This window comes from Myotis brandtii, unplaced genomic scaffold (genome assembly GCF_000412655.1).
Source record: "Myotis brandtii unplaced genomic scaffold, ASM41265v1 scaffold192, whole genome shotgun sequence".
NCBI lineage: Eukaryota > Metazoa > Chordata > Mammalia > Chiroptera > Vespertilionidae > Myotis > Myotis brandtii.
In genome coordinates, this window is record NW_005357159.1 from 2,187,696 (window position 1) to 2,210,669 (window position 22,974).

At 42.1% G+C, this 22,974-nt stretch overlaps 1 protein-coding gene across 1 annotated transcript; it reads left to right on the forward strand.

The window, feature by feature from the left end:
- Positions 1-242: 242 nt before the first annotated feature.
- Positions 243-21,171, forward strand: GYPA (glycophorin A (MNS blood group)). Its single transcript, XM_014538523.1, has 7 exons — positions 243-384; positions 3,708-3,773; positions 10,268-10,357; positions 14,158-14,196; positions 15,821-15,906; positions 17,483-17,561; positions 20,246-21,171. The coding sequence occupies exons 1-7, from the start codon at positions 348-350 to the stop codon at positions 20,251-20,253; spliced, it is 405 nt and encodes a 134-aa protein (XP_014394009.1). The 5' UTR covers positions 243-347; the 3' UTR covers positions 20,254-21,171.
- Positions 21,172-22,974: the final 1,803 nt, after the last annotated feature.

Below are 22,974 nucleotides of genomic sequence, written 5' to 3' on the forward strand. Positions count from 1 at the left end.
CACAGTCCAGTTCTTGTTTGCCCAATGGGGCGGCTCCTGCCTTCTGCTACCTTGCCATGCCCACTTCATTTACGTAAAGTAAAATGAACATGGAGCAGCCAGTTCCTCGAAGTGGAGATTTTACTTAACACTTTAATAATCCCAATTCAGCACATACCCATGCACCTTTATTGGCAGGCGTTTGACAACTTTGCATATTTTAAAATGCCACCCCAGCCTATCAGCGATGCCGGCGGGAAGGTGGGCCTGGCAGATAACAGGGTGCAGGCTGGGGCTGGAGGCTGACACTCCACCGTCCCAGCTGCTCCTCCTGCCCTGACGACTGTGAGCCGGCTCATGATCTCAGGATGTACGAAAAAATACTAATTGCATTACTGTTGTCAGGTAAGTGGAATTTTTTTCTTTAGCCTAAGGCTGTTATATTGGATATAAGGTTATAGATTAAAATATAAACTATCCCACTTTAGTTCTGTCTTATTCAAATGAATAAATAAATGAGTACCATCTCAGATCCCAGTTTGCTGGAGGGATTTTATTGGGACTCAGCTGTCAAAGTGGAGGAAATAGCACGAGGGAGCCAGTAACTGTGGCCGGATCACCGTTTTCCAGTGTGAGACGCATGCTTTAATTCTCAGCCTCGCTAGGTTAAAAGAATTCTATCAACTAGTATGAGAACTACTTCTGTGCAAATACATTAGTTGCTTTGTTTACATTTTAATGAGGTGAGCCTCTAAATAAAAGAGTCATTAATGAGGACGAGGATAGATACATGGTCCTCCATTTTTAACAAGTTTCCCAGAATATTATAATTTCCTCCTCCTCCTGTCAGAAAGGCACAAGCCACACGCATGAACTCAGTAACCACAGGGGTCACGCTGTGAGTCCGTTACTGAGGGGTGAGGTGGGGAAAAGAAATAACAACTGTCTTGGCTTAGGTGTTACTCGGTTTGGGGACACAACTAAATCAATTTATTCAAATAAAGAAATAATGTAAGGGTTTTTTTACATCACATTAAATTCTCATTATTTTTGGCCTCTTCCTGAGAATGTTATGGTGATCATCTTCTCGAAAGGCAGTGTTTGTGTGTTAGAAATACTAGCGCCCAGCACGTAGAGAAGGAGAAGCAGTGATATTTAGCCCGACAGACATTTCTCTAACTCGAGTCAGAGCAAGGAGCAGGCGCCTCCTGGGCACCCTGTGGGAGGCAGGGAAGAGAGCCAGCATTTGCTAAGGGACTTCAGGGGGGGAAATTGTGTAACAGTTAAAGCGCTGACCTGAGGGACAGGGAGAACTGGGTTCAAATCTGGTTCCACGTCTGAAAGGTTGGAGAACAACGAAGTCAGATTGCTTACCTCTTTTTGTTTCAACACCCTCATCTATGAAACGTAGACAGTGTTAGTATCTGCTCCATAGTAATCACATGAGGACTTTGAGAAAGTAACCAATGTTCTTCCTCCAGTGCCTAGCACATAATAAAGTACTAAATAAGTATGTAAGAATGATAATAATTGTAGACTAGGGAACAAACCTAGATATGTAGTGGTGATTTCTGAGAAGAGGAAAACCAAAGACTAATGAAGCTGCTCCAAAATTTTTTAAGAAGCAAAGTATGAAAACATTCCTCTTGAAAAAAATAAATGGAGGGTACAGGGTGTGATATTTAAATATATTCAAATATTTGTAGAGTTTTACAAGAAGAGAGGAGAGGTCTCCTTTGTGTTGTCCCAGAGGGCCAGGGAGGGTCACTCAAAGTAGACACCACCCTTTCCTTTGGGTGGGGCCCGAGATCTGGAAAAACTGGATGCATCTTCGAGCTGCCCCCAATTCAGGAAGGATGCCTGGAAAAGAAATAAATGCTGCATGTCTACAACTGCTCGAGCAGACAGTGGAGTCGTGCCTTAAATACTTCACGGGAGGTCAGCGAGGCCACATGACTCAGAAGGCTCCCTTGGCCTTCAAGGCTAGCGCTCTTACCATCTTTGCATCTTCCAAAGCCCTTCACAGAAAGTCTCTTAATGTGACTACTTTACAGAATCATAGACAGGTATGGAAACAGCCCCCCTTGACTCTTTAGTTGAAGAGGAAACCTAAAAAATGTGAGGAAGGGTAAACATCATTGGCAAGGGAAACAGAAATGATGGTTTTGCTTCCTCCAGTAATCTTAAGGCTAAAGCCAGTATTTCTAACCTCAAGTATCATCTGCCTCATGGAGAGTTAGTTTTTTGCAAATGATTTTCTTTCCAATCTTCCCTCATTTGTTCATTCAGTAATTCTATGTCAGGTGCCCAACACTGAGGCCAGAGTAGTAAGACGAATGAGCTCCCGGGAAGGGTACATTCAGTGAGGGGGTCGAAGGAAACAGTGGGAAGGTCCACAGACAATTAACAGAACAAGCAAACTGTTAAAATAACTGACAACAAAAAATAAGACAAAGAAAATGAAACCAGGTAAGGTGGTAAACATAAGCAGAGGCTGCTTTGGAAATGGGTAGCAGGAAGTTTTTCTCCAGGAGGTGACATTTGTGCTGAGAGGTGAACAGTGAGAAAAAGCCAACCTTGCAAAAGCTGGGGAAACGGCACTGAAAGGTAGAGGGCGGAAGTTCTGAGATGGGAGAGAACTCAGTGTGTTCAAGGAAAGGCCAAGCTTTTGTTTAAAAATCAGCTTCCGATGCTAAGAATTTGAGAATACAGTATTATATCACTTCAACTAGGAAATTATATCGTAAGCCAGCACCCTCTAAAGTTTCCTGATTTTACTTTAAAAATCATGCAGAATTTGAATTCTAGGTCATAATATGCTGATTTAATTGGAAAATCCAAAGGGACAGGTATTATCACGCCTGAATTATTCGTTGGCGTAGCCCCAGAATCTAGCCCAGCTCATGGCCTGTAGTAGAATATTGGTTGAACCAGCAAGGAAGGAAGTAGAGGGAGGGAAGAGAAGGCAAAAAGAGAATGTTGTTTTTATTTGTTTACGCAAAATGAGGACTCGCGTAGGTAGAGAATGATCACCTGTGCATCTGATTGCACACACCTGCAGGCACACCAGTGTGAACGAATGACATAAAGAAACAAGGCAGCTCCTTTTCTTCAGTGACCCAAGAAAAGCGCCTTTCTGCCCATTTAATTCTTTAGGAAAGAGTTCTAAGTCGGATTTCAGGGACCACGAGACTTTATACATTTTTTAAAATTAAAACTTGGGTCTTCATGTCTGTATCCCACACATTGCTAGGCACACAGAAGGCACTCAATAAATAATAGTGGCACAAATGACAAATAACCAGAATTTTGCTGTGGACTACTTTAATTGTGCAAAATCAATGAGCCTCCATGGGCCTCAGTTTCCTTATGTACATGAAATAAAGTACAGAATAGATGGCATCTAAAATCCTTTTCATCTCTAAACTTCAATGAGTCCTCAAAGGTCAGCCTGAGATGACTGGAGTCTGGTTCTCTTTAGCTTGGTGTGAAATTGGGTTTTTGGAAAGAAATAGGCACTCTACTATGAATTTCTTTGAAGGAGGAATCCTAAGAGAGGGAAAAGAATGGATGGTATCTTGAAGTTAACTTACACTAATTTTAAATTGCAAAATTAGCATACTTGTGATAAATTTCTTTCTACTTTGTTTTCTAGAGGATTATTGAAAACATCAATGAACCTACTTGGGAAGCACATTTTAAGTAATTTTCCCAACTTGTCGTTATAGGTTATATTTTGACATCAACCGCCACCTCTGCACCTCCGACGGACAGCGTTGATCAAACATCAGTGGGTAATAGATTTCCCAAGTTTTAATTTTAAACCTACAAGTGGGTAATAGATTTACAGCCTTTATCATCATATCCATACATTTAATAAGTACCTATCTGTGTAGTTTTCTATGATAAATGAACTAAACTAAAACTAAAGAAAAATACAGAAAAGAAACATCCCAGGGCTATCTCTGGGTGTGGGGGATGTTTTTTTCTGCTTTTTAATACTTTCTAAATTTTCTGCCAGGAGAGTCATAATTTGTAATCAGGACAAGTTTAAAATATTTTTACAAGTGAACTGAACAAATACAATCTCTGCTTTCTAAGAGGTCTCCTTCTTAGAAAGAATGCCAACAAACATTAGTGGAGGAAAACCAAGATACCAGCGTTCATTTCATCACGGTTTACTGCTACTCGAACACTTGGTTATGGTGTATGCTGAAACTGATGTCAGGGATTTGGTAGAGAAAAGAGCAACAACTGACGGTGAACATGTGATAACCCACCATTAATACGTATCCCATCTTCTGTTTTTTTATATGGCTTGTTCCTGTTATGATTCCCCAAGTCCCCAAAGACCATGCTTCAGTAGCTAAGAGTATGGAAAAAGTGGCCAGTATAGGGCCTTTGGTCACTTCAGTCACTGGGAGACTTCTATCACATCGTGGGAGTCAGGCAGTGTTCGAGCCCATCCCTCACTCAGAAAAATAAATGAGTTCAAAAGCATTGTAAGCCCCAAAGCATTAAATGTGGTAGTTCTTCTCTCAGCCCCCTAGCACCCCCGGTGCACAGAGCAGGAGGAGAGGTCTGACCCTCAGGGCGTGGAGGACCTGGTCCCCTTGACATTTTAGGTCAGACATCAACTCAGCAGTTGGCTTTGAAGGTCCGACGCAAAAGGGTCTGGGTTTCTCCCCACGGAGGTGTGCATAAACCCACAGAGGTGTTCTTACAGTTAATCAGTGAATTAGGTAGAACAAGAAAAACAAATGCTCTTGCCTCGGGGAAGAGAAGTTTAGATCCCTGGTAGTAAATGAGAAGGGATCAAGTTAAAGGTGGTCGGCTGAGTTTCTTCCAGTCCAATCTGAAAGGAGACCTTTTGCCCTAGCTGGTTTGAGTCAGTGGATAGAACTTCGGCCTGCGGACTGAAGAGTCCTGGGGGTCAAATCTGGTCAAGGGCACCTGCCTGGATTGCAGGCTCAGTCCCCAGTAGGGGGCAGCCGATCAATGATTCTCTCTCATCATTGATGTTTCTATTTCTCTCCCTTCCTCTCTGAAATCAATAAAAAAATATTTTTAAAAAGTTTAATATGAAGCAGAAACAGCCTATGTAATCAAAAGCATGACAGGGGTTAAGTAAACCATGGTTTATGCATCAAATGTAACATTATGAAGCCATTAAAATGTTTTACAAGTGTTTCCCCTAATATGGACAAAAATGCTCTTTGAATGAGGAAAAGGCAGGTTTCAGAATATTACACAGAGTAATTTTTAAGTATATATGTATAAACATATCTAGAAAAAGTATCTGAAAGATTGCACAAAAATGTCAACAGTGCAGATTTCTGGAGAGCAGAGTGGGGAATGAATTGTTATCCTCTCCTAGGGAAGGAAGTAAAAAATATTGGTTAAGGACGAGGGCCCTACAGTCAAACCTCCTGGGTTGGCATCTAGCTTCACTGCCCACTGACTGTATTTTTAAATTGTGTGAATCTCTGTTTTTCTGTCTGTGCAACGGGGATAATACCTACTCCATATTGAAGTTATCAGGATAAAATGAAATAATCTATGTAAAGAGCTTGGCATGGTGCCTGGTACATAGAAAATATTCAGTAAGAACTATTAACATCGTCAAATTCTCATTTTTATTTAATGAAGATGTAAAAACAAAATATATGCCATGACCTTCTCTTTACGTATGGTTTTTTGGAAGTACAGAACTCCTTTTCTTTATCACTGGATAAATGTTTGTATCACTGGATTCACAGTGCCTAAGGACATAGGTGGTACAAAGGTAAAGTAGAAAATCTGTAATTGGAATGGAACCTGCCATAAGTTACGGTAACAGGAGGTTAAGCGTACAAAGGCCGAATGTGACCCATACAGAGCTCTCCTTTCTTTTTCTTTTTCTTTTTCTCTTAATATATTTTTATTGATTTCAGAGAGGAAGGGAGAGGGGGAGAGAGATAGAAACATCAATGATGAGAGGGAAAGAGAGATAGAAACATCAATGATGAGAGAGAATCGTTGATCGGCTACTCCTGCACGCCCCCTACTGGGGGTCGAAGCTACAACCCAGCCATGTGCCCTGACAGGGAAATGAACCATGACCTCCTGGTTCATAGGTCAATGTTCAACCACTGAGCCATGCTGGCTGGGCCAGGAACACTTTTTAAGCTTGTGTTTCCTTTCTTTAGGAATGTCTGTTAATCCTATTAGTTTCTCTTCATATAAATGTATTTTTATTCTTTAATATGTTGAAATGATGATTCACATCAATGAACATTATAATATTGCATTACTTCCATCCTGGCATAAACCACTCCAGTGATGGCGAACCTATGACACGCGTGTCAGAGGTGACACGCGAACTCATTTTTTTGGTTGATTTTTCTTTCTTAAATGGCATTTAAATATATAAAATAAATATCAAAAACGTTCTATATGTGACACGGCACCAGAGTTAAGTTAGGGTTTTTCAAAATGTTGACACGCCAAGCTCAAAAGGTTCGCCATCACTGCACTAGGCTATTGCAGAATATTCTTTTAATATTGTACTGCACTTAATATTTGTGTTAAGAATTTTATATCTATATTTGTGATACATAAAATTTTTCTGCAATCTATTTGTGTATATACATGTGCATTGGCTACCAAAAAGCTAAATAAATGTTTGCCCACTTTATTTTTTTAAATGTATTAATCACTACTACATGCCAATTTTAAGCATGGAAGATATTCTGAAGAAGTAGCCATCTATTCCAATTATAGTAGAAGAGATGTTTAAAAAAAAACAAAAACACAAGATAAGTGAAAAAGCCCTAGGCAGTTCGGCTCAATGGATAGACTATCTCAGGTGACTGAAGGTTTGATTCTGGTCAAGGGCATGCACCTTGGTTGCAGGTTCCTGGGCCCTGGTCGGGGTGCGTGCAGGAGGCAACCAATCAATGAGTCTCTCTCACATTGATGTTTCTCTCTGTCTCTCTCTCTCCCTTCTACTCTCTCTAAAAAATCAATGGAAAAATATCCTCAGGTGAGGATTAATCAAATAATAATAATAATAGAATAGGTAAAACAAATATTTTCTTTGTGTATACATGAATATAATACACTATATTACTGTATTTCTTTTCCCAAATTTTTATTTGGAAATATTTTAAACCCATGGGGAAAAGTCAACAAAGACTACGTTCAAATGTTATCACACCAAACACTTAATCCATTAGAAAGTTCAATTGTTCTAAATTTTAAGTGGCTGCTTTAGCTTATTAAAACCCTTCCAAGAATGCACAGTGAATGACAACAGATGGACATACGATTCTATTATCACACCTTGACCTGGGCTGAGTTTTTCAGCCTTTGGTTCAACAGCAAAACTGAATGTTTCCCTTAAAATATTACTTCACAGCCCTCGCTGGATTGCTCAGTGGTTAAAGCATCAGCCTGTGGACTGAAGAGTCCCAGGTTCAATTCCGGTCGGGGGCACATGCCTGGGTTGCAGGCTCGATACCCAGTAGGGGGCGTGCAGGAGGCAGCCAATCGATGATTCTCTCTCATCATTGATGTTTCTATCTCTCTCTCTCCCTCTCCTTTCCTCTCTGAAACTAATAAAAATATATTTTAAAAAAATATTACTTCACAGCAATAGCCTTCTCCAAACACTCTCTGGAACATTCACACATGCATTCTGTGTAACACAGTACGGTTCAGCAGAAAAAAGCACTGACTGAAAATCAGCAGATGTGAGTTCTTGCCCCAGGTTTTACCACAAATTAACTGTGCAGAACTTCCACAAATAAATTTATCTATCAGGTTTCATGGTCATCACAATGCCCAAAACTATAACACTCAGAATATTTAGGTTTCTGACTTGGAAACTATTGAAGTCAAATATTTCATAGGCAGGGTGTATCCTTGTAAGAGTTTGTTTTTGCAAGATAACACTTCTATCAACTGCAAGTCAGGAGGGAACCAAAACCAAGCCAGCTGCTGCATGAACTGACTTATCACTTTGTGACAGGAGCCCAGCTACTGGAAGTTTTGGCACAGAGCAAAACTGCAGGGTCCTCGCCCAACATTGCATTTTACTGCTGTTCTAATAACATGCCGCGTTAGAAGTGCCCACTGCTGGGGCGAGCGGGGGTTTCATGGGTAGAGCATAGAGCAGCATGTTGGGAGGCTAGCCTCCTACTCCCAATTATATCCCTTGTGTTCTGGGCCCACAAGTCGCCCAACCTCCTTGGTGCAAGAGGAGCAGTGGCAGGGCCCTCCCCCAACACACAGACCTCGCAGGCTGGTAGAGTGTTCCAGAGCAACTGCGAGGTCAGGGCGGTGAGGATGAGAGGAAAGAGGTGAATGTTTTGAAAAAATTTAAATGTTAATGCAAATGTAAACTGTAAACCATGCACATTTGGAATATTTCCTATTCTGGGTGGTATAGTCATTCATTCATCCATTCGTTCATTCATTCATTCCACCCTTCCCAAACTTAAAATGTTGGTATTCAATTCAGGTCACAAATACGTACTTTGTACAAAGCACCATAGCAAATGGCATTTTGGTGTCTAGGGAATGAAAACAGATTTTTAAACTAGGGGTCTGAGGCCTTGCCCAACCTTCCCTTCTATTTTATTTTACACTAATTTTCCACGTGAACATTAAACTCTTGTCAACCTGAGAGGTTTGCCTCCCTTTGCCTACACACTGCCCCCTGGCCTCCACTTGAATGCACGCGTCCTCTCCCTTCTCCCTGTTAGCCCAGCCCATGCCCTTTCTTTACCTCAATTCCCCCTCCTCCCCATTTCCACTTAAAACTCTACCCTCCCTTCAAGGTCCAGCCAGTTGCAAATAGGATAGAGTAAGTTGTCCAGAGCCCAGAGCAGCTGAGGAAATATGAAGTGCTGTCCCACAGCCCACCTGTTGCTGGGTAGCCAGATGCTGGACACATCTGCCATCATACCTCAAGGTCAACATACCTCTCTTGGAGAGAGAGGTGGCATTTTTCAGGTCAGAATGGATGTGTTTGTGTTAGAAGAGGTGAAAGGAGTAAGAAAATGACCCACATGTCAATAGTGCTAGGGCAGAAAACAGTTTCTCTTAGTAGCAAGAGGACACTGAGGGCTAAGAGATGTGATGTAAATAGCACAATAAATTGGTGTGAAAAAATCGTCAAAATGAAAACTACCTCATTGTTAAAATTCTTGAACCTCTCAAGAAATTTACTTGTCTTGTTTTGTGTACAACGCACCCCAGTGTTCACCAATCGGTAAGCTAAAACATCAAAGGCATCTTGCTGACAAGATCTCAATCAGGCAGAGATCTGGGAGGTGGGAGTAATATTGGGAGTCAGCAGAATTAAGTCTCTGTTTCTGTCCTTACCAGCTGTGTTAACCTGAGCTAATCATTTAATTTTGATGATATCAAATTTCTTATTTGTATGGTAAGGTAGTTGGATTTAAAGTTCCAAGTGTCCTTGTAATGTAAAACATAAAAATGCATTGTGAATGAAATAGGACAATACTTAAATTAACCTGTAGTCTGAAAACAATGCAAACAGACAGTGAAAGCTGATCTAGATACAGAAAGCTATGGGCTCAGAGCACAGGAGAGAGAGAGAGAGAGAGAGAGAGAGAGAGAGAGAGGAAGGGTTGAAGAGAGACCCTTCACATAATCTAGTCCTTAAGAGGTTTAGGCAAACCACACCTGTTGTTTAATGGTTACAAGTTCATTTGGATCTTTTCTACCAAGTAGACCCAACTAAGGAGTCTATTGTAAAAAGCCCAGTTTGAAATCCACTTATTCAAGAGAAATTTCACAGCTTTGCATAACTATATCCACAGATGTCTGTTAGCTGATTAGGGCCTGAGAAACCCGGGAGGCCCAGATAGCCCTGAGGGCTCTGGCTATGACCGGTAGTGTTAGAACTCTCTTGGTGGCTGTTGGGGGTACGTATTGTGGAATTTTCATTTCCTTACCTTGAAATTTGAAAGTAGCTTAAGTCCCTGAGGAGTATAAAGAAAGAACAGAAGTGTGGGTAAGGAACCTTAGAACTGATTTACCTCCTATGAGGCCAGACGAAAATTGAATTTAAAGTGTCTTTGTTTTAATTTTTACTGAGGAAATAGGACTGTATCTGGGAAATGGAGCGAGGGAGGCACGGAACAGACAATTTCCCCGAGTTTTGTAAAATGCTATGCATGTGGGAGAGACATGGGATAAATCTGTCTTTTGTGATGTGCTCTGTGCTCTCCGCCATCACCTCACTCTTAATGCCTTTCTCAACTTCTATTTTACACAGCTGTGACTCCCTTACCAGTTGAACATACTCCTGCTAACCAAAGAACAACGGAACTTCCAGTTACAAAAAAAGACACACCTGCCACACCAGGTTTGTCCATATTTTTAAATAGTTGCCCTGGAGTTATTGTTATGACACAACACTATTTCATGGGACCTGTTGGTGCGAGGAAACTGTGACAAAGTCTAAGAAACGGAAGCTAATAACTAGACACAGTCCCTATACTTCCAAAAGGTCTCACTTCTGGACTATCTCACAGAAACAATACTTCAGGTTAAAGGCATGAAGCCACCCAGCAAAAGCACGTGAAGGATGCATGTGGCTGTGAAACGGGGCCACATGGAGGGAGCCACAGATGCAGTGGAGAGGAGGGATGGTGGTGGAGAGGAGGAATGGTGGTGGAGAGGAGGGGTTGTGGGGGAGAGGAGGGGTTGTGGGGGAGAGGAGGGATAGGGGCTGAGAGGAGGGGTTGTGGGGGAGAGGAGGGATAGGGGCTGAGAGGAGGGGTTGTGGGGGAGAGGAGGGATAGGGGCTGAGAGGAGGGGTTGTGGGGGAGAGGAGGGATAGGGGCTGAGAGGAGGGGTTGTGGGGGAGAGGAGGGATAGGGGCTGAGAGGAGGGGTTGTGGGGGAGAGGAGGGATAGGGGCTGAGAGGAGGGGTTGTGGGGGAGAGGAGGGATAGGGGCTGAGAGGAGGGGTTGTGGGGGAGAGGAGGGATAGGGGCTGAGAGGAGGGGTTGTGGGGGAGAGGAGGGATAGGGGCTGAGAGGAGGGGTTGTGGGGGAGAGGAGGGATAGGGGCTGAGAGGAGGGGTTGTGGGGGAGAGGAGGGATAGGGGCTGAGAGGAGGGGTTGTGGGGGAGAGGAGGGATAGGGGCTGAGAGGAGGGGTTGTGGGGGAGAGGAGGGATAGGGGCTGAGAGGAGGGGTTGTGGGGGAGAGGAGGGATAGGGGCTGAGAGGAGGGGTTGTGGGGGAGAGGAGGGATAGGGGCTGAGAGGAGGGGTTGTGGGGGAGAGGAGGGATAGGGGCTGAGAGGAGGGGTTGTGGGGGAGAGGAGGGATAGGGGCTGAGAGGAGGGGTTGTGGGGGAGAGGAGGGATAGGGGCTGAGAGGAGGGGTTGTGGGGGAGAGGAGGGATAGGGGCTGAGAGGAGGGGTTGTGGGGGAGAGGAGGGATAGGGGCTGAGAGGAGGGGTTGTGGGGGAGAGGAGGGATAGGGGCTGAGAGGAGGGGTTGTGGGGGAGAGGAGGGATAGGGGCTGAGAGGAGGGGTTGTGGGGGAGAGGAGGGATAGGGGCTGAGAGGAGGGGTTGTGGGGGAGAGGAGGGATAGGGGCTGAGAGGAGGGGTTGTGGGGGAGAGGAGGGATAGGGGCTGAGAGGAGGGGTTGTGGGGGAGAGGAGGGATAGGGGCTGAGAGGAGGGGTTGTGGGGGAGAGGAGGGATAGGGGCTGAGAGGAGGGGTTGTGGGGGAGAGGAGGGATAGGGGCTGAGAGGAGGGGTTGTGGGGGAGAGGAGGGATAGGGGCTGAGAGGAGGGGTTGTGGGGGAGAGGAGGGATAGGGGCTGAGAGGAGGGGTTGTGGGGGAGAGGAGGGATAGGGGGGGAGAGGAGGGGTTGTGGGGGAGAGGAGGGATAGTGGCTGAGAGGAGGGGTTGTGGTGAATCCGCGTCTGGCTAGGCTGTCCGTGCTGCTGACCGTGGGAGACTCTTCCCCAAGGGGTGTCTGTCCCCTAAATTTTTAAATGGGGCCCATCATAGTTATCTCGTGGTGTTTCTCTGAAGATGAAGAAGATGTGTGTAAAATTGCTTAGCGCGAGTCTGACACATTAGAAGTGCCTAATCACTATCACTATGAGCCAAGCTGGTTGCTGAGATAAGGGTGGTTCGGCGGCATCCACTCTCCGGTGATTTTTCTGGGGAGAAGATGACTTTGCAAGAGCAGGTTGAATGAAAGAGGGTCCTTGTAGATGGGGTCGAAGCTGGACACTCCAGGTTTAAAATAAAGCCCCGGAGAAGACTTACAGTGGCTACGGGATCATTGGCTAATAGAATCATTGAGAAAATATAGCAAGATAAATGGAAGCAACACATTTTAACAGTGACCAAGAGAGGAAAATTATGCTAAGGGCTTGGAACTAATTACTGGGCTTCTGAGTCCAATTAAACAACCCAGTTTTCAAACGTGAAGTCGATGTGGTGGTGTCAAACCAGAAAGCATTTAAAGGCCAACTGCAGACAGTTGTGAATCCTGCTGTGAATCCTGCTGTGAAATAACAGCCAGCGCGGTGGGCGTTGTGCTGAGCGTTTTCATGCACTCCCTGATTTGATCCCTATAGGAACCCAAAGAGATAGGTGTTACAGTCTTCATTTGCTCAAGAGAAAACTAAAGCACAAAGAGATGACATAGCAGGTCCAAGGCCGTCCAGCCAGTGAGAGGCTGAAACCCCATCTGTCCTTCGCCAGAGCTCACCCACCACCACAGCTGTACCTGCCACAGAGAAGACAGGCCCCCGTTAACCTTTGTAAATGACTGCTCCAGAAGGAGCGGACATACCGAGACCTGCGCGATGTGACATGATACAGTGCAATATGTTATTGGTAATAATTAATTGCAGGGAAACCGTGTGATTGTAGTAGGAAGAGGGCTTCATGACATAAAGTGGTATTTGGAGACAGCAGAAAAAGAAATGGAAACTGTGGACGGATAAGGGGGAGGTAACTGGCGAAGCATTAGGGCAGCTGTGCTGGGAACGTCTGCAGACAAAGCATTTAGGGGGACTGTGGACAAAAGCTCAGAGGAGACACAACAGGAGTTTGGACTCAACTAGTGGCGGTGGCATAAATCTGGAAAATAGATAGCAATGTACCTCTTTGGGGTTCGACTGAAGTCCATGTGGGGTGATGACTCAATGTATCTCCTTTCTGTTCACCGTTTTTACATTTAAAATAAAAATTTTTTAGTGTTTTATTTTTACATTATTTTTATCCTCACCCGAGGATGTGTTTTTATTGATTTGAGAGAGAAAACATCAGCAGATGTGAGTTCTTGCCCCAGGTTTTACCACAAATTAACTGAAACATCAATCAGTTCCCGTCACCTTTTGGCTTACGGGACGACACTCCAACCAACCGAGCCACCTGGCCAGGGCTATTTTTACTTTTTTTTTAATGCCCTGTTTCTTGTGGAAATCAACAGATAGTTCTTTCAATATTTTGTAATACTCTGCACTTCAGTCAATAAGACCACTTGCTAATTTCTGACCCTTGAAAGCTTGTTGGGTAGTACCTCTTTGGGGTTCGACTGAAGTCCATGTGGGGTGATGACTCAATGTATCTCCTTTCTGTTCACCGTTTTTACATTTAAAATAAAAATTTTTTAGTGTTTTATTTTTACATTATTTTTATCCTCACCCGAGGATGTGTTTTTATTGATTTGAGAGAGAAAACATCAGCAGATGTGAGTTCTTGCCCCAGGTTTTACCACAAATTAACTGAAACATCAATCAGTTCCCGTCACCTTTTGGCTTACGGGACGACACTCCAACCAACCGAGCCACCTGGCCAGGGCTATTTTTACTTTTTTTTTAATGCCCTGTTTCTTGTGGAAATCAACAGATAGTTCTTTCAATATTTTGTAATACTCTGCACTTCAGTCAATAAGACCACTTGCTAATTTCTGACCCTTGAAAGCTTGTTGGGTAGTTGAAAGTAGATATGCAATTATTAATAGTAAGACAGTATCTCATAAGTTTTATCAGCTGTTGAAATTTGAACAATAGCTCCCTAAACACAATTTTTTAAAAAAGAAACCCTCTAAATAATCTAATTCCAAAATGGTATATTTTAGACATGGTAACGTATGCATTCTGACTTATTTTGAAATTTTGTCTTTTTAGTAACAAGAGGACAACTTGAGCACGTGTTCTCAGAACCAGGTATGTTATCGTTTACATGGACTAACAATCTGTCCAGTTCAGTTATGCGTTGCTAGTTCCAAATGCCTAAGAAAATAAGAAGCGTCACATTTAAAAACAAAAGCACATGTTATTAATTTTAATCACACAATATTGTAAAGGCAAACAAAATATGCTCTTTCTAAAATTAAAATAGGCATGTCTTATGTCTTATTTTCTTAAACATTTTGGAAATAGCAATACATAACTTGATAATATTTTTTCTATTTTTATATATACTTTCATTGATTTCAGAGAGGAAGGGAGAGGGAGAGAATCATTGATCGGCTGCCTCCTGCACGCCCCCTACTGGGGATTGAGCCCACCACCCAGGCATATTCCCTTGACCGGAATCGAATCTGGGACCTTTCAGTTCACAGGCCGATGCTCTATCCACTGAGAAAACTGGCTAGGCCAACAGTAATTTTTCTTTTAAGTTAGACCTTTTTAGCTTTCTAACCACCGTAGTTACTAGAGAAAAGTCTCTTTAAGAGCTTATAAAACAATTGAACTTCTCTTATCCCTACCATGAAGAAAGCAAAGAGTAATAAGTCATCTCACTAATTGACCCCTTATCAAGAATAAATACAGACCATTCATGTCTCAATCTCTATTCATGTCTGGCCCTATCCTACCACTGTGGGGCTGTCTTCCAAACCCTCTACACCTGGGGACTGACACTTTCTCCCTCAGCTGCTGCTGTAGATCTGACATTAGTCATTTATGTGCTTACTTACTAGTCTGCATTTCTGAGCTGCTCTTCACGCTTGATCTGTGTCCAAACCTCACACACACACACACACACACACACACACAATGAATTGTGGAACTGAATCACTATTGCATTAAAGCTAGGTGGACAGAAAGGCTGGGCTTTTACTTTGTTTTCTTTTAATCAATAATAAGACTTTTAAGTGTAAATTAGCCAAATAAATAAGCCATTTACCTATATGTTTTGCCTTCTATTTACTTAACTTGGAATCTCTACAAATATGCTATGAATATGCGAGAGTACCACTAGCGTAAACTTTGTTTTCTTACCAGCATGTAAGATTTGAAAAAATCTTCTTAGTGAGTATGTTATAGAGCATGCATAAGGATAATGTAGAAGGAACAGAAGCTTAGAATCTAGGTGACCTGAACTATGGTCACATTCCTTCTAACTAGTTGTCTCACCTAGGATAAGTAACTTAAACTCACTGGGCTTCTTTTCTTCATTTGCAAACTGCTTATACCAGTTTCCTTCCAAAGTTCTGATTCTATGATCTGTCCAATACCCCTTTCTATGTCAAGACATTATTTTCTCTCATCACTTTGAGCCTGTGAAACACTTCCTGGTTTTTCCCATATCGGGGCAGAACATCCACACAGCTGCCTGTGAGGCCTGTGAAGAGCCCTGGATTTGGAGTTGGGACCCTGGGGTCTTGGTTCTGTCAGATGTGTGACCTTGGACAAAAGACTTTACTATTCACAGGTTCAGTTCATCACGTGGTTACTTTGGAAAATCTTGTTTTTTAAAAGATAAAATATATTAATGTTTCTTTAATTGATATGTGGTCATTTATGTCACAGTTTTATAATTTTCTGCTCTCTTTTTCTCCCATAGTGATAATAGTCATTATTTTTGGGGTGTTGGCTGGTGTCATTGGAACAATACTCCTTTTTGCTTATGGTATTGGCAAACTAACTAAGGTGAGAATTTAGTTTGGCTATTGATGCTATTGGGTTTTTTGGTTTATTGGTTTTAGAGAGAAGGAAGGGGGGGAGAGGGAGAGGGAGAGGGAGAGGGAGAGGGAGAGGGAGAGAAAGGAGAGAGAAATACCGATGTGAGAAACAAACATCAATTGGCCGCCTCCCAAAAGCCCGACTGGGGATGGAACACACGAGTTGATTTGGAGCATTGTCCAGTACACCAAAAGGGGGATTCCCAGGTTTCAGGTTCAATCCCTAGTTGGAACACCTGCGGGAGGTGGCTGATCAATGTTCTCTCTCTCTCTCTCTCTCTCTCTCTCTCTCTCTCTCTCTCTCCTCTCTCACTCTTCCTCTCTCTAGAATCAATTTTTTAAATAAATAAATAATTTTTAAAAGGCTTGTTTAGTGGGGTAACAACACTGCAATGGGGAAGCTATAGCAAGATTGATGGTAAATCTACACTAAATTCCTTTGCCCTTTTCTTTTTTTAACTACTTCTTTTATGTGACTTAATCACCTAAAGTTATGCTTGATTGTCATTACTCCATGTAAATGGATCTTCTCTAAAAAACACTTTCTTAACAAAAGTGCCGGGGTCCAGCCCCGGGAGTCCAGGGGTTCTCAAAGGTGTGGACGGAGTCGGCGAAGAATGCTTTACACGGAGACAGCGTTCAGAACTCTCTAGCTCTCTTTAGTCTCCGTGGATCTTCCTGTGCCTGGCTGAGGCCACAGAGAAAGATCCCGAGGCAAGCTGAGCCTTTATTTTATAGTCAGAGGTAAACATAGTTACACTGTTCTTTTGAGTTTCACCTGTTTTTGTTCTTGCTCTTGCTGCACTTCCCTCAGCCCATTAGCTTCCCAGATAAGATCTAGGGAGCGTCATAAGGTCAAGCCTAATTATGCTTAAGAGGACTGTGCCCTCTAAGCTGGGACTTGTTCGTGACTTTGCCAACAGGTCAGTCCGAGGTTTAACCCTATAGCAGCTCCCCACACAAAAGTAAAGTAATGGAGTGTTTGAACTAATATGAGAGATTCTGTGAAGACTTGAATACAGGCAGTCTTCTCTTGTCTGCAGAATAAATATTAAAGAGATTTTCTTCTTGTGTTTGAACATATATGACAAACTACGTTTTTGTCTTCTCTTAGTTGATCTAAAATCTGAAAGAATCAATGAAATGCTTAGTTGACAAAATTCAGAGAAAATTTTCTACATGCATATAGTAAAATTGGGTCATGGTCAGTATGACTAAGAGATTTTTATCACTCTATAAAATTTCCATTTTAGCTTTTTATTATAGCAGGAAGTAAGGCAGTCAATGTTTGAAGTAATAATTCAGCTATGGAAATGACAAATAGTATTTTACTACTTAGAAGTACAAATACAAGTTTATAAAAGTTTGTAAGTATCTATGAAATAATAACCTTTCTAAAAAGAAGGGGGGAAAAAGACTCTACAAAGTGAATTACAAAGAGAACAACTTTAGCCAAAAAAATTTTTCATCTGAGATCTTTTTCTTTATAGTGTCTTAAGTTTAGGAAATGTTGACATTAATATTTTTCTGCCTTTTACTTATAGAAACGTTCACTTAATGTGCAATCTACATTCTCACATGACCCAGACGCTCCTTTAAGTTCTGTAGAAACAGGAAATCCAGGTTGGTGTGACTATTCTTATTGCCTATTGCCTTTTGCCTTTGGGGAAGGGAAATAAATTAATGAATTACGTCTTTCTGATTTGGGAAGGGTGTGCCCAATTGGGATTCATTTACCAGTATATTCTACTAGAGGCCCAGTGCACGAAATTCGTGCACAGGGCGGGGGGGGGGGTGGGCAGGGAGGTTGTCCCTCAGCCTGGCCTGTGCCCTCTTGCAATCTGGGACCCCTCAGATAGGGCCTGGCTGGTGATCAGGGCCTATCAGGGCTTTCCTTCCCCCAGCTGCCAGCAGCTGGCCCCACCCCTGCCACTGCCACTGCTTGCCATCTATGTGGTGCTGCCGCCCCCACCCCCTCTGCCACTGGTCACCTCTCTCTGCTCGCAACAAGCATGGGGTGCGATTGCTTGGCTGGCCTGGGCCTCACTCTGAGGGCAATCACTGGCCAGCCCCGCCCACCTGCCACAGCACCGCTGGCCAGGTAGCCTGGGCCTCCCTCTTTGGGATGATTGATCACCCAGAAGAGGGAGGCCCAGTCCACCTGGCTAGAGATCCACAATGGATCTCCACACAGAGGTGGCCTGGGCCTCCCTCTTTGGAGCGATCTCAGATCCAGCCTCATCTCCCACCCACCCCCACCACCCCCGGTCAATTGCCCTGCAGGCCGGTGGCCTGGGCCTCCCTCTGCAGGGCGATCGGTTGCAGAGAGAGAGAGAGAGAGAGAGAGAGAGAGAGAGAGAGAAACATCGATGTGAGAGAGAAACATCAATTGGTTGCCTCCCAAACAGGCCCCTACCGGGGCTGGGGAACCTGCAACCGAGGTACATGCCCTTGACCGGAAATCAAACCCTTGAGCATTCAGTCCAATGCTCTAACCACTGAGAAAACTTGCCAGAGCATAAAGGATCTTTTTTTTAAAAAAAGCAACACAAATACTGTAAGTCAAGCATGTCAAACTTGCGGCCGGCGGGCCACGAGTTTGACATGCTTGCTGTAAGTTACGCAAAAACAAAATTCTTTAGTCCACTTATTTTCCGAACTATAAAGTTATATTAAGGAGACCTTGCAATAGGTATGGTTTAACAGCCCCTGATCTGGAGCCAGACCTGGATTTTGAGTTCATATTTCAACACTTACAACCTTGAGCAAGCTACTCATAGGGAGATAATGATAGTTAATACAAAGATAATTTAATAGGGACATAATGATAGTGTCAATCATGTAGAGCTTCATGAGAAATACATGAGCTACAGCATCTAGAACAGTTATGGCCATAGTAGTTCTCATTTTCACTCCCAGTTGCAAAGTAAATACACAACATGTGGAGAACTCTGGGTACAGGTTGTTCGTCATCTAGAATACTATTTCCCCACGCAGTGTTGTCTTTTAAAAGAGTGTTTATTGCCAGCCTTAAAAAATGGGAGATTTTGCCGAGACCGGTCTGGCTCAGTGGATAGAGCGTCAGCCTGCGGACTGAAGGGTCCCGGGTTCGATTCCGGTCAGGGGCATGTGCCTGGGTTGCGGGCACATCCCCAGTGGGAGATGTGCGGGAGGCAGCTGATCGATGTTTCTCTCTCATCGGTCTTTCTAGCTCTCTATCTCTCTCCCTTCCTCTCTGTAAAGAATGAATGGAGTATGTTTTAGAAAAAAAAAAATGGGAGATTTTTACATTAAAGAACACCCTTACAGAAAACAATGTGAAGCCTCCATACCAGCATGAGAGCAATTCATAAGAGCTGAATCGTGGCTGCTGTCTCGAATATTTATTAAAATTCCAAGTCAGTTTCATGTATTTCATTCATAGTGGCCTCTTAGTTGACCTCACTAATTAAATATCTAGTGCCTATTAAACTTTGCCCGAAGCATAAACCCAAGTGGCATCTATTTTGGGAGATGTCCACCAAGAACAAGTCTCTGTGGAATGGGCTTCAGCGTTCAAAGGAAAGGATCTGATTCTGCATTGATAGAAGGTTTTCCTGATTATCATACATCCTGACAGAACCAAGGTCCTGTAAATGTTCAGCTTCTAGTTTTAACCCTGGACCAAGCCCCTACCTTCAAAGGACTACCTAGGTTTTCTAGACTTTGGGAATCATAAAAAAAAAAAAAAATGTTTTTATTGACTTCAGAGAGGAAAGGAGAGGGAGAGAGATATAAACAGCGATGATGAGAATTATTGATTGGCTGCCTCCTGTACACCTCCCATTGGGGATCAAGCCCAAAACCTGAGCATGTGCCCTGACCAGGAATCAAACCGCAACTTCCTGGTTCATAGGTTGATGCTCAACCACTGAGCCACACCAGCCAGGCTCACCTTAACTTTTTGAAGTTACACATATGTAATTCAACTCACTTATCACTTACTGCCTTCCCACTATATTCTGCCCCTGCACAAGTTCTATGTTAGTTTCTCATCTCTGTAGAAAGTAGGAGCAGAGCAATTATGTTTGTTTCTTACCTAAAGCATTTAGAATAGATTTTCTAAGAAATTCTGTATCTTTGCACATAACTCTAGTAAAGCTAGTCTGAAAGGAAATTTCTTTCATTTCCCAACAATTATATGTAAGAACAACACTGTAAGAATGTAGAATTCTGAAATTTATTTTATGCATTAATTTTCTGTTGTATTTAAATATAAACTATGTCTCACACTATTGGTTTTTTTCCCCTCTATAATTCTTCTACAGAAATATAATCAATGAGAATCTGCTCACCGAGCCAAATTTTGGAAGAACTAAAAGGACATGAGACTTCAGTCAAGTGAAAAGTTAACATGTAAACTGGACACGCTAATAAATTGTATACATTCCTAAATTGTACAATTTCAGGATGAAAATTTCATCATAATGAGCCCTGTGACTCAATGATGGAAAATGCCTCTACTTGTCAATATTTCAAAATGAAGAACAAATAGTTTATTTCAAATAGTTGCTTTTGTGTGTTAACATAATTTTTATAGTTAATTGATTTGGAATTCTATTCTATTGTATTTTAATAATTGTGCTGTCAAGTGAAAGGCTTGTAATATAGGTAAAATCTAAGTTCTTTTTGCATTCTAAACTTCTGAATCTATTTTAATTTTAAATAAAATCCTACCATTTCCTTCATTACTGAATAAGCAAGATATGCTAATACACCAATGGCGATGATATCTTTAGTCCCAATAATAAAGTGTGTACTTGGAAATAAATGCCTTGCATACATACATTCATATATACATGCAGACACATGTGCATAGGCTTAGGCATAGACATAGATATATAAAATGACACATGCATTCATCCTTTAATGCGTAAATCAATACAAAAAGTTTTTTCCATTAAAAAAAGTGAAATGTTACATACATATAAATGGCTCATTTAAATTTGTCTGATGTTACAGCATTAACTTCTCCAGGCCACTCTCTGATGCATTCATTGTGTGCCACTGGAAGAGTTACTTACGTAAATGGTCAGAGAATCTTGAGAAAGAAAAGAATTAATGACTTTTCTTTGCAAAAGAAACTTAACTCTGTAAATGCAACAAGATGTGCGAACTCGACATACAGGTGAATATTTTAATAGGTTTCTGTTGCATTCTTTTTTAGTGTTCTCAGTTAAATTCTTTAATCCATCCAGTCGTAGGTTTTCTTATTAAGAAGGTTTTGAAAATTGGTTTAAATAATCTAAAAGAAATTTCTAGATATGAGACTCAGGCTTTGTGCCTATACAGCTGTCACTCATTTCTGGTGAAACATAAGTAGCAGTATAAAAACAAAGAAGTACCGTCCTGTGATATTCTACTTCCACATTAGTAAAAATCCATGGGGCTTTCCATTGCTGTGCGATAATAAGGAATATTATGTACATATCTGACCTGCCAACTTGAATTTATTTTTTAATAAATTAAAAAATTTAAATCTTAACCTGCTTATATGTTCAGAGAATGTTCTTATACTAAGTTGTCTTTTTAAAATAAAAAATAAAAACAGCACAATTCTGTTGGTATGTATTTTTAAAGTAGTTTTAACAGTATTATTGTGTATATCTAATCACGTGGATGACCCAAGCACCAAGACAATGTACTTTTTAAAATGTATATTTTTCAATGAAAATGAAATGTTGAACCAAAAGAGAACATGAGACTAACCTTGTCTCTGAAGTAACTTACAAGTCAAAAACAGTAGGATTAGAGTAACTGTGTCGTCTAAACCAGAGCAAGAGAATTCAGAGAATAATTAAAGCAAGAATTGTTTCAACTTCCTTGAACTTTTTCAGTTAATTTCTGTGTACTTCTGTCTATGGACTTCTCACATTTGAATTTAAAGTTTGTGGGAAGAGCCCAGCCTGTGTAGCTCAGTGTAGCCTCGACCCGTGAACTAAGAGGTCACCGGTTCAGTTCCCCCTTAAGGCATATGCCTGGGTTGCAGGCTTGATCCCCAGTGTAGGGCATGTTGGAGGTATAATGGATGTTTCTATCTCTCTATTCCTCTCTTTCCTCTCTCTCTAACATCAATAGAAACATATTTTTTTAAAAGAAAATTAAAAATAAAATAAAGTTTGTGGGAAGAAATGACCTTTATTCTCTTAATATTTTATAATTAAATTAGCATTAGATTATAGTAAAGAAATCCGACCTATAAAGCTAACATGATCCCATGACAGGTTCATGCTGAATTTCTTAAAATGTGGGACTGGAGTGGGGATGGGAGTGAAGCTGATTAGAAAATTTTATCCTTTAGGCGTGGGTGTCTGCTTGTGTGTAAGCAAAAGGCCTAAACTAGGGAGAAAATGAAGCGGGGAAAGTGAGAGACACTGAAGGGAGGCTATAGGAAGCCAAGGGAGGACCTGGGAAAGGGGTATTTTAGTGATATTAACATACAGTAACTGAATAAGAGCCTTCTGGTTTATTCTAGGCATTTATCTTATCAAATGTAGCAAATTTCTCACAAGAAACTTAAGAGCCAAATCATTTACGTAAAAATCAATATAAAATTCCACCCCATATCATGCACATGCCTGTACCATTGGTGTTACCTAACAGTGACACTTGGGGATATTAATGGGATCTACCCAGCTTTTGACAGGGAAGAGAAGAACCAGTTCTATAGAATATATTTTAAAGGACACAGGAGACAGAACTAAAGTTATTTTTCATTGTATCTTATGAGCCTTGTTCACTCAATATAAAACCACTAGAGGCCTGGTGCATGAAATTCATGCACTCAAGGGTGGGGAGGGGTAGGGGGCGGCCCTCGGCCCAGCCTGTGCCCTCTCACCATCCAGGAACCCTCAGGGGACGTCCTTAGCACAGTCAGGACATCCTTAGCACTGCCACAGAGCCTCTCCTGCCACTGCCGCTGTACTCACCAGCCCTGAGCCCGGCTCAGGGCTTCTGGCTGAGCAGTGCTCCCCCTGTGGGAGTGCACTGACCACCA

Excerpts from the sequence above, each read along its gene's own strand:
- GYPA (XM_014538523.1), top strand. The coding sequence starts at position 348 with ATGTACGAAAAAATACTAATTGCATTACTGTTGTCAG. Across the intron at positions 3,774-10,267 it reads CGTTGATCAAACATCAGTGG|CTGTGACTCCCTTACCAGTT; the intron begins GTAATAGATTTC and ends TATTTTACACAG. Across the intron at positions 14,197-15,820 it reads GCACGTGTTCTCAGAACCAG|TGATAATAGTCATTATTTTT; the intron begins GTATGTTATCGT and ends TTTCTCCCATAG.